The following is a 12,838-nucleotide window of genomic DNA, read 5'->3' as shown; positions in this document are numbered from 1 at the left end:
CCCACGCCACTTCCCCTGAGAAGCCCTCCCTTGAAAGGCCTTCCACACCAGGCCAGGCTCCCTTGGCTCAAGCCCTGTGTATCCATGCTACCTTTCTTCAGAACACCCTTTCTGGTTTGAAACTATACAATACATTGTATTGTAACCACTCAACATGAATTTTTTTCAACTTTTGTGTTCTCTCTGAGGACAAGCACTCCCTGTTCCATATACTATTCTTTCTGAAATGCCTATTCCAGTACCAGGCATACAGTATGCGCTCAATAAATAACAACTAGACAAATCCAAGTGTTTGAAATGAATGAATGAATGAATGATACCTTGGTTGGCTGATAGACTGGGAGACTCTGAAGGGTCAAGTTCTTGAGAAGGTGGGGAGTAGGTACAGCGGAATAACTATGAGAGCACTGCTAAGGGAGGAGGGCCTGGTCCCAGTGGGGAAGAATACAGGGTCTCTTGAAGAGGATGAGAAACCATGAGGTCAGGTTTGGGGGCTCTTTGTCCACATGATCAGTGAGGTCACCCACAATTACCCTGGGAGGTTGCTCAATTAATATTTGATTGGAGATTGGTTCAAGATGGCAGAGTAGAAGGACGTGCGCTCACTCCCTCTCACGAGAGCACCGGAATCACAACTAACTGCTGAACAATCATCGACAGGAAGACACTGGAACTCACCAGAAAAGATACCCCACATCCAAAGACAAAGGAGAAGCCACAGTGAGATGGTAGGAGGGGCGCAATCACAGTAAAATCAAATCCCATAACTGCTGGGTGGGTGACTCAAAAACTGGAGAACACTTATACCACAGAAGTCCACCCACTGGAGTGAAGTTTCTGAGTCCCACGTCAGGCTTCCCAACCTGGGGGTCCGGCAATGGGAGGAGGAATTCCTAGAGAGTCAGATTTTGAGGGCTAGTGGGATTTGACTGCAGGACTTCGGCGGGACTGGGGGAAACAGAGACTCCACTCTTGGAGGGCACACACAAAGCAGTGTGCGCATCGGGACCCAGGGGAAGGAGCAGTGACCCCATAGGAGACTGAACCAGACCTACCTGCTAGTGTTGGAGGGTCTCCTGTGGAGGGAAGAGGGTGGCTGTGGCTCACCATGGGGACAAGGACACTGGAAGCAGAAGTTCTGGGAAGTACTCCTTGGCGTGAGCCCTCCCAGAGTCCACCGTTAGCCCCACCAACGAGCAGGTAGGCTCCAGTGCTGGGTCGCCTGAGGCCAAACAACAACAGGGAGGGAACCCAGCCCCACCCAGACAAGCAGACAAGCGGATTAAAGTTTTACTGACCTCTGCCCACCAGAGCAACACCCAGCTCTACCCACCACCAGTCCCTCCCCTCAGGAAGCTTGCACAAGCCTCTTAGATAGCCTCATCCACCAGAGGGCAGACAGCAGAAGCAAGAAGAACTACAATTCTGCAGCCTGTGGAAGGAAAACCACATTCACAGAAAGATAGACAAAATGAAAAGGCAGAGGACTTTGTACCAGAGGAAGGAACAAGATAAAACCCCATAAAAACAACTAAATGAAGTGGAGATAGGCAACCTTCCAGAAAAAGAATTCAGAATAATGATAGTGAAGATGATCCAGGACCTCAGAAAAAGAACGGAGGCAAAGATCGAGAAGATGCAAGAAATGTTTAACAAAGACCTAGAAGAATTAAAGAACAAACACCTAGAAGAATTAAAGAACAAACAAAGAGATGAACAATACAATAACTGAAATGAAAAATACACTAGAAGGAATCAATAGCAGAATAACTGAGGCAGAAGAATGGGTAAGTGACCTGGAAGGCAGAATGGTGGAATGCACTGCTGCAGAATAGAATAAAGAAAAAAGAATGAAAAGAAATGAAGACAGCCTAAGAGACCTCTGGGACAACATTAAACGCAACAACATTCACATTATAGAGGTCTCAGAAGGAAAAGAGAGAGAGAAAGGACCCGAGAAAATATTTGAAGAGATTATAGTCGAAAACTTCCCTAACATGGGAAAGGAAATAGCCACCCAAGTCCAGGAAGCGCAGAGAGTCCCATACAGGATAAACCCAAGGAGAAACATGCCGAGACACATAGTAATCAAATTGACAACAATTAAAGACAAAGAAAACTTATTGAAAGCAACAAGGGAAAAATGACAAATAACATACAAGGGAACTTCTATAAGGTTAACAGCTGATTTCTCAGCAGAAACTCTACACGCCACAAGGGAGTGGCATGATATATCTAAAGTGATGAAAGTGAAGAACCTACAGCCAAGATTACTCTACCCGGCAAGGATCTCATTCATTTTGACAGAGAAATCAAAAGCTTTACAGACAAGCAAAAGCTAAGAGAATTCAGCACCACCAAACCAGCTCTACAACAAATGCTAAAGGAACTTCTCTAAGTGTGAAACACAAGAGAAGAAAAGGACCTACAAAAACAAACGCAAAACAATTAAGAAAATGGTCATAGGAACATACATATCGATAATTACCTTAAACATGAATGGATTAAATGCTCCAACCAAAAGACACAGGCTTGCTGAATGGATACAAAAATAAGACCCATATATATGCTGTCTACAAGAGACCCACTTCAGACCTAGGGACACATACAGGCTGAAAGTGAAGGGATGGAAAGAGATATTCCATGCAAATGGAAATCAAAAGAAAGCTGGAATAGCAATACTCATATAAGATAAAATAGACTTTAAAATAAAGAATGTTACAAGAGACAAGGAAGGACACTACATAATGATCAAGGGATCAATCCAAGAAGAAGATATAACAATTATAAATATATATGTACCCAACATAGGAGCACCTCAATACATAAGGCAACTGCTAACAGCTATAAAAGAAGAAATCAACAGTAACACAATAATAGTGGGGGACTTCAACACGTCACTTACACCAATGGACAGATCATCCAAAATGAAAATAAATAAGGAAACACAAGCTTTAAATGACATAATAGACCAGATAGATTTAATTGATATTTATAGGACATTCCATCCAAAAACAGCAGATTACACTTTCTTCTCAAGTGCGCACGGAACATTCTCCAGAATAGATCACATCTTGGGTCACAAATCAAGCCTTGGCAAATTTAAGAAAATTGAAATCATAACAAGCATATTTTCCGACCACAACGCTATGAGATTAGAAATCAATTACGGAAAAAAACATAAAAAACACAAACACATGGAGGCTAAACAATATGTTACTAAATAACCAACAGATCACTGAAGAAATCAAAGAGGAAATCAAAAAATACTTAGAGACAAATTACAATGAAAACACGACAATCCAAAACCTATGGGATGCAGCAAAAGCAGTTCTAAGACGGAATTTTATAGCAATACAAGCCTACCTCAAGAAACAAGAAAAATCTCAAGTAAACAATCTAATCTTACACCTAAAGGAACTAGAGAAAGAAGAACAAACAAAACCCAAAGTTAGTAGAAGGAAAGAAATCATAAAGATCAAAGCAGAAATAAATGAAATAGAAACAAAGAAAACAATAGCAAAGATCAATAAAACTAAAAGCTGGTTCTTTGAGAAGATAAACAAAATTGATAAACCTTAGCCAGACTCATCAAGAAAAAGAGGGAGAGGACTTAAATCAATAAAAAAAAGGAGAAGAAAAGAAAAAGGAGAAGTTACAATGGACACTGCAGAAATACAAAGCATCCTAAGAGACTACTACAGGTAACTCTATGCCAATAAAATGGACAACCTGGAAGAAATGGACAAATTCTTAGAAAGGTATAACCTTCCAAGACTGAACCAGGAAGAAATAGAAAACATGAACAGACCAATCACAAGTAATGAAATTGAAACTATGATTAAAAATCTTCCAACAAAGTCGAGGACCAGACGGCTTCACAGGTGAATTCTATCAAACATTTAGAGAAGAGCTAACACCCATCCTTCTCAAACTCTTCCAAAAAATTGCAGAGGAAGGAACACTCCCAAACTCATTCTATGAGGCCACCATCACCCTGATACCAAAACCAGACAAAGACACTACAAAAAAAGAAAATTACAGACCAATATCACTGATGAATATAGGTGCAAAAATCCTCAGCAAAAGACTAGCAAACAGAATCCAACAACACATTAAAAGGATCATACACCACGATCAAGTGGGATTTATCCCAGGGATGCAAGGATTCTTCAATATACGCAAATCAATCAATGTGATACACCATATTAACAAATTGAAGAATAAAAACCATTTGATCATCTCAATAGATGCAGAAAAAGCTTTCGACAAAATTCAACACACATTTATGATAAACACTCTCCAGAAAGTGGGCATAGAGGGAACCTACCTCAACATAATAAAGGCCATATACCACAAACCCACAGCAAACATCCTTCTCAATGGTGAAGAAATGAAGGCATTTCCTCTAAGATCAGGAAAAAGACAAGGATGTCCACTCTCACCACTATTAGTCAACATAGTTTTGGAAGTCGTAGCCACGGCAATCAGAGGAGAAGAAGAAATAAAAGGAATACAAATTGGAAAATAAGTAAAACTGTCACTGTTTGCAGATGACATGATACTATACATAGAGAATCCTAAAGATGCCACCAGAAAACTACTAGAGCTAATCAATGAATCTGGTAAAGTTGCACGATACAAAATTAATGCACAGAAATCTCTTGCATTCCTATACACTAACAACAAAAGATCAGAAAGAGAAATTAAGGAAACAATCCCATTCACCACTGCAACAAAAAGAATAAAATACCTAGGAATAAACCTACCGAGGGAGACAAAAGACCAGTATGCAGAAAACTATAAGACACTGATGAAAGAAATCAAAGATGACACAAACAGATGGAGAGATATACCATGTTCTTGGATTGGAAGAATCAATATTGTGAAAATGACTATACTACCCAAAGCAATCTACAGATTCAATGCAATCCCTATCAAATTACCAGTGGCATTTTTTACAGAACTAGAACAAAAACTTGCACAATTTGTATAGAGACACAGAAGACCCCGAATAGCCAAAGCGGTCTTGAGGGAAAAAATGCAGCTGGAGGAATCAGACTCTCTGACTTTAGACTATACTACAAAGCTACAGTAATCAAGACAACATGGTACTGGCACAAAAGCAGAAATATAGATCAATGGAACAGGATAGAAAGCCCAGAGATAAACCCCATGCACCTAAGGTCAACTAATCTATGACAAAGGAGGCAAGGATATACAATGGAGAAAAGACAGTCCCTTCAATAAGTGGTGCTGGGAAAACTGGACAGCTACTGTAAAAGAATGAAATTAGAACACTCTCTAACACTACACAAAAAAATAAACTCAAAATGGATTAGAGACCTAAATGTAAGACAGGACACTACAAAACTCTTAGAGGAAAACATAGGAAGAACACTCTTTGACATGAATCACAGCAAGATCTTTTTTGATCCACTTCCTAGAGTAACGGAAATAAAAACAAAAATAAACAAATGGGACCTAATGAAACTTAAAAGCTTTTGCACGGCAAAGGAAACTACAAACAAGACAAAAAGACAACCCTCAGAATGGGAGAAAATATTTGCAAGTGAATCAACAGACAAAGGATTAATCTCCAAAATATATAAACAGCTCATGCAGCTCAATATTAAAAAAACAAACAACCCAATCCAAAAATGGGCAGAAGACCTAAATAGACATTTCTCCAAAGAAGACATACAGATGGCCAAGAAGCACATGAAAAGCTGCTCAACATCACTAATTATTAGAGAAGTGCAAATCAAAACTACAATGAGGTATCACCTCATACCAGTTAGAATGGGCATCATCAAAAAATCTACAAATAATAAATGCTGGAGAGGGTGTGGAGAAAAGGGAACCCTCTTGCACTGTTGGTGGGAATGTAAATTGATACAGCCACTATGGAGAACAGTATGGAGGTTCCCTTAAAAACTAAAAATAGAATTACCATATGACCCAGCAATCCCACTACTGGGCACATACCCAGAGAAAACCATAATTGAAAAAGACACATGCACCCCAATGTTCATTGCAGCACTATTTACAATAGCCAGGTCATGGAAGCAACCTAAATGCCCATCAACAGACGAATGGATAAAGAAGATGTGGTACATATATACAATGGAATATTACTCAGCCATAAAAGGGAAAGAAATTGGGTCATTTGTAGAGACGTGGATGGATCTAGAGACTGTCATACATAGTGAAGTAAGTCAGAAAGAGAAAAACAAATATCGTATATTAACACATATATGTGGAACCTAGAAAAATGGTACAGATGAACCAGTTTGCAGGGCAGAAATAGAGACACAGATGTAGAGAACAAACGTATGGACACCAAGGGGGGAAAGTGGCAGGGTGGGGGTGGTGGTGTGATGAACTGGGAGATTGGGATTGACATATATACACTAATATGTATAAAATAGATAACTAATAAGAACCGGCTGTATAAAAAAATAAATAAAACAAAATTCAAAAATTCAAAAAACAAATTTGATTGAATGTATACATTCATTAATTAATAATTCCACTCTTGGGCTTGGTCTTTTGGGAAATTTCTACCAACTGCAAAACCCCATACAAGTGCCTAATCAAAATGCCAGACTAATTTTTATTATTGTTGTATGTCTTCTGGTTGACTTGATTATAATTATGATAAATCATTAGCATATGAATATGAATTAGATGTGAATCCCAGAAAGAATAATATAATCACAGGAAGTGAAATGTGTCTGACATTTAGCCTGCTTCAGACGACTTTCCTGTATCAGTTTTCTTGAAGCAGAAATCAAAACCCTTCATAAAGGATGTGGGGACCCGTAAGGTGGCATGGCCCTCTGGACATGACCTGGTCTGGACTAAAGAAGCCAACTCGCAGAAGGAGTAAGAGAAGAGTCACTAGAATGGACCCAGGGCCATCTTTGGTGGGTGAATTAAGAGTGGTCTATTCCTTCCTCCGTGGGCATCCTTGAGCTGACCACCGAATTTCTTCCATCCATCACAGGAAGTTACCTTGAGGACATTGCTCAACACACAAGGTCTTAGGTTGATATCTACGCTTTGGGATTGCTCTCCTGATGTGTTTGGAATGACTCAAACTGTTTAGGTCTGAATACATGGAGAACTGAAGATAACTACTTTAGGTGATACATATTTTCCTCACCCACATATTTTCATGCAGAGGGACCTCCATCCAAATCAGGTCCCTAGGTATCCCCCAGCCCTTCGCTTACTGCTACTCCAGGTAGGGGAGTGACATAGCCAGTTGATGACTTTGGCTTTGCCCAGCCAGTCCTTTCCTGCTTCTCCATTAGGATCTGCTCCTTGCAGGGTGCTAGTGCTCTGGTGTCTGCTGTCAGCCACATGCCTAGGCTAGGGCTAGACAGATGGGGGTCAGCAGTCATCCAGGGCTGCCTCTGTCTGGGTGGGTTCATCTGTCTCTTTCTGGGGCTCAGCATAAGGAGGCCCATGGTGGCTGCACCCCTAAGCCACATCTTTCAACTTGGCCTTCATCACCAACGAAGCTGATATTTTGATCTCTCTATTTACCTAATTCTTGTGTCTGTCTCTCAACTGGACTTGGCCAAGATACAAGAAAATCCCAGCAAAAACTTTCATGTAAAACCACCAGCTTCGCCTTTTTCAGTAAAATCTGCAAAATGCAGTATCTCAAGTAGGAACATCATATACGCATTTGTTGGGCAGGGCATCGTTCAGTACCAACACTGACTCTCAGCTACAGACAGAAGATGCATGTGCATTTTTTAATCCTGAGTCTTAGTAATGAGGCTTAGTCCAGAAAGGACTTGTTTCCTGGTCACTTCGACCCTGCTGTACCTTACCGGGATTATCGCCCAACTGCCTACTCATGTGAAATTAAACAAAACCAATAGGGTCTCACTGTGTGTTAATTTCGTACAGAGTACCTGTCAGCCTAGAAGGTGGGGTCGATTTTTCTCATTATTTACAAGAATTTGATTTATCCGGGCTTGCTTTAAATAACGACAAAGGCCAATACACACTACTCTATATAAAATAAACAACAAGGATTTACCGTATGGCACAGGAACTATATTCAATATCTTGTGATAATCTATAATGAAAAAGAATCTGGAAAAGAAAGTTTTATATATATATATACATACATATGACTGAATATATATATATGTACCTGAATCACTTTGCTGTATACCTGAAACTAACACAATATTGTAAATCAACTATACTTCAGTAAAAGAAAAAAATAATGACAAAGGCTACCATGAGCAAGATAATCTTCACTACTCCAGGATTTCAGTTTGCCAAATTTGACACTTTGAGGCTCTTCCACAACTAAATACTGCTGAAATACCAAGCTAATTAAAGAACTTTTAAAATTATTTATACTAAATTCAACCTTTCACTCTAATGATGAAATGGGCTGTATGATTAAAGTAACTCTTGTTGTCTACAGCCTGTCATTTCCTTTATGGGAAGATTTCCAAGTGGCAGCACATGCTCCTAAGAATATCCAAACAGCAAAGGCCATTTTTGAATGAGCTGATGTGAACATACCTACTGATATTAATGTGAGCTTTATCACAAACTGAACAGTCAACAGAATGAAAGTCATTTCAAGTCAACACCAGTCACGAAACAAGAGAGAAAGGTGAGAAAGCATAGCACTATGTTAAAATGCTTTATAGGCTTAGCAATAAGAAGCATGAGATATTTCGATTAGTACATATTTCTTATATGATCCAATAGGAAAGGTGAGAGATTCTGAATTAATCACAGGTCAGTTAACTTAGAAAGGCAATTATTCTGTAGTAACAGCTTCTCCACTAGACATAGATTCAATTTAGAATCTGCATTTCTAAAACAGCATCACAGGGATTTTTTCCTCCCCGCTGCTGATAACCTACAAAACACAGAAGCTCAACGCTTGTTGACAGGGTGTAAAAGAAGGACTATCAGCTTTGCAAACAGACAGACTGGAATTTAAGCCCCATCTGCTACCCCTTATGAAGTATGGAAACAGGGCAAGTCATTTAACTTATGTGAGCTTCAATTTCCAGCAAAAAACCTGGTTTGGGCCAGAGTGCAGTCTCAAAGTCACTGAGAAAGTATAAAGACCCTCAGCTGCTAGTGGAGTTGGGCACTGAAGGCACTCTCCCTTCCCAGGAACTTGCTCCCTACAACTCACCCATTTGATCCAACTCTCGATCTCCTCCTCAGGCAGCCGGGACACTGTGCGGGGTAAGAAGCGCACCAACTTTTCCTTAATGATGGATGACGTCAGGGCATCCTCCACCTCCACCAGGCTGGCGATCACATCGGCAATCTGCCCTGAGCCTTCCACCACCACACAGGGAATTTTACTTTTGATGGAGGTATTGATGGCCTGGGAGAAGGGAGATAGAGTTGACCAGATGATCAACAGAACCCAGCTCAGGATGGAGGTTCTAATCAAGCTGGTTAACAAATCACAACGACACATCTCTGTACTTCATCGTTTGGCGGGGCAGTGGGGGGGGGGGGGTTATTTTCAATCAGAAGCAAACCAAATGTTTGCAACCACTTTAAGCATCAGAAATGTAAGCCAGTTGTCTTACATCCTATGTTAATACCAAATTCCATAATGAGGACACGTGTGACTGGCAAGTTTTCCATCAGTAAGTGCTTTAAAATATCCCTCTATACAAAATCGATCATTCCAAATACTGACATCGTAGATTTGAGTGACAGCTCTTAAGATGGTACTCAGCATTGTCGTTGATAGCTTATCTGATGGAGGTTAACAATATTCGTACTTTTAAGGTATGAAAATACCTTCACAGCAGCAGCCATACATTTTTTGTTATGTTGACTCACATATGTCCCGCTTCAAATAATTTCCCTTGCTCCTTCCATTGAAAGAAAAGAAAAATATATTTGCTTTCTGGATAAACACCTACCACATTTTTATTTCCTTGATAAAAATCACAGAGACCAGCATAGGAGAACCAGGTATGAAAAATTTTAATCACTTGACAATAAAACAAAGTGATGTACACGTGGGTACAGAAGAAACTGTGAAGCCCCTTCCTTTAGCCAGGAGTGATGTCTTCCTTAGAGAAGACGTTGGCCATAAAGAGTGTGGTGCCTTCATCAAATCAGGGTGAGATCCATCTTCACCTCACTACCTGTGCTACAGGTGGGTGTCGGGGCTGTGCTGGGGCGGAAGTGGGGATGATAAGAGAGTGAGGTGAAGGATGAAGGGATGAAGTGTTCAGCAGGCAGTTTCTCCTCCCTCTCTCCTCTCTCCTGTGGGTTCTGTGGGTTGTGAATTGGCTGAACAGACCTTGTGGGAAATGCTACAGAAATGCAGTACTCTAGGCCAGGAGCAGCTTGCTGGAAACCGTAATTCTAAATCTAAAATCTGAGAGATAATAAATGTAACCATCTTCAATTACTTTTTCTCCATCTCTCTTCCTCTGTAATGTGACTGCTTCTTCAAGCATTTCCATACTGACTGTTTCACACTGAAAAAACATCTCTATTTTAATTTCTCTCTGAAAAGTCTTTAGGTGCTTAATAGATACCTGTTGATGAATGAATGCATGTTGATGAATGATGGATGAATGAATCAATGTTATAGAAAAGAATAAACAAAGAGAAGCATTAGATTATGATTCCAAATAACTCTGCCAGAAATTTCATGTAACTCCAGGTGTATATGATCATGGGGTGACCATGGTTTTCCAACATACGCGCTGGTTATGGTCACTAAGTCCTGTGAGTTCATGTCAAGCCTTCTCTTTGGCAGGTTGATGGCCAAAGAGAGCAGTAAGTGCACAGACTATTCATGTTGCTACAAACTCTCTTCCTAAATTTTCTCAGCTGAGGAAACAACTTAAGCCTGTTAGGGCAACACTGTGTGATTGGAAAAATGCTACCTACTTGCTGTAGAAAAGAAATTAGTCGTGTTAGATTAGGTGAACCCCAAAGCCCTGAAAATGCAAATTTGTGGAGTAAGCTTGTTGACTGATCTTCTAGAAAACCAAACCAAGACTCACTTTCAAAGTCTCTTTCCCACCTCCTTGGGCAAAACACACAATGGGGATCTTGCCACCGTAGTTGGAATCTGTAAAATATAAAACGTAAAACTTATTTTGGGCACATCAGAAATATTCACCTACCTCAAGGAAGTGGTGGACCCCATGAGCCCAGGGTGTGGGGTGATGGCTGCAGATCTCACAGACTTGACCATCTACCAGCTGATCACAATGGATGCATCTCTGTGCTCCAAACCAGTAATAGCATGACACAGGTCACATTGCAATTTGTTACTGATATTTAAAATGCCAAAGTCTGTGAATGACTGACTTTTGCTAATATACATTAGGCCAGGTTCAAGTTTATCCTTAGAATAATTACACTTTCACTCATTGCATAATCCTATGCTTTCTTGAGTGGGTGAAAAATTTGCATAACTATGTGTTCTTTCCAGTGAGAGTATTGCATATATAAATGTCTTCCTTTGTATGCGTCCCATTGAGAAAGGAAAAAGGTTGAGATTATCTCCAACAAGTCCCTGTGATGGAGTCTATCACTAGATCACGAGGTAATCTGGTTCCACAGCAGGACACATCTCAACAATAGGAAGAGAGAGAGTTATTTATCACTTGCCATAGCAAATAAAGGCTTTCACTCAACTGCTGCATTCTCCCCTTGAAACCAATGTTTTAGGTGGTTCTAGTATATAGAAGTAGCCAATAACCAAAGAAGTAAACCATCTAACAGTTAAGCTAGTGGGTTGGTTTTTATCGCCTCTATCCTAGCTAACCGCATTGCTTTGTCAGCGCAAATTTGCCATTGCGAATTTTACTTTGTTCTTAAATGTTGTCGAGCAGAATGGACAGCAGGTTCTCTGTACTGGGTGGGACAAACCAGGGTAGGACGAGGCAGCATTTGTCAGTGTTCCAGCACGTCGAAGGGTACATATCAGAGTAACCTTGGCAGGAGCACCTCTAGTATATTAAAGAAGAGATGTAACAGCCCTTCTTTGTCAATAGAACATCTAACTGGGTGAGTTCACCATTCTTTACTCAATAATTGGGAGCTACTGTTGGCGATGCTGCTGCTCTTGTTAGGATGTTTGTCTAAGGCCCCACCTCCTCATCACTGACCTTGAATAGTGCGCTCGGAGATGTACTTCTCCAGCTGATCCCGGAGCTTTGCCTCGACTGTGGGGTGTCCATGGCAACCGTTGTCCACGAGCAGCAGGTGGGTGTGATTGTTGTCTAGGATGTACAGAGGGTCTCTCTTGAAGTCATCCATAATGTACTGGGCTGAAAAATATCCCTGAAAAGCACAGAGAGACTTGTCTTTGAGGTTTATTTGTTGGCCAAAACGCATGATGACATTTTCACAGGTTCATATTAAGGGTAACCCTTTGGGTTCAACTATACTGATGCTCTTCCCAGGTTCCTAAGTGCAGAAGGGTCTTAGAGGTCTTATAGTGCAGGCCATCATTTTAAATATGAAGAAATGAAGGCTCAGAATGGTTGCATCACTTGCTTATTGTCACGTAAATGACCGGTGGCAGTGTAAGAATCAGATTCTAATCCATTTCTTGTTCCATTGCCCTGTGCTCTTTAGTATAAATTCATTGAAACTGATAGCATTCAGGAAAGTGTGTGTGTGTGTGTGTGTGTGTATCCAGACACATACATTTGTATGTGTGTGTGTCTGGATAAGGTAGAGGTAGACATTGATACACACACACACATATTTGTCTGTAATCCATCATATGCCAAGACCTATGACAGCATCTAGGGATTAGAAAATGAATAAGATGGAGTCCTAGCCC

At 40.5% G+C, this 12,838-nt stretch overlaps 1 protein-coding gene across 1 annotated transcript in view; it reads right to left on the bottom strand.

The window, feature by feature from the left end:
* The window catches only part of TRPM8 (transient receptor potential cation channel subfamily M member 8), a 79,510-nt gene that overhangs the window by 53,200 nt on the left and 13,472 nt on the right, over window positions 1–12,838 (bottom strand). Inside the window, exons 6-8 of the mRNA XM_061206073.1 lie at window positions 12,156–12,330; window positions 11,043–11,110; window positions 9,191–9,388 (exon numbers count right to left, since the gene is read on the bottom strand). Coding sequence (XP_061062056.1) covers window positions 9,191–9,388; window positions 11,043–11,110; window positions 12,156–12,330 — 441 coding nt within the window. The remainder of the gene's footprint in view (window positions 1–9,190; window positions 9,389–11,042; window positions 11,111–12,155; window positions 12,331–12,838) is intronic.

Source organism: Eubalaena glacialis, chromosome 1, assembly GCF_028564815.1.
Source record: "Eubalaena glacialis isolate mEubGla1 chromosome 1, mEubGla1.1.hap2.+ XY, whole genome shotgun sequence".
NCBI classification, from domain to species: domain Eukaryota; kingdom Metazoa; phylum Chordata; class Mammalia; order Artiodactyla; family Balaenidae; genus Eubalaena; species Eubalaena glacialis.
Note: the sequence above shows the minus strand (reverse complement) of the source record. Positions and strands in the feature narration are given on the sequence as shown.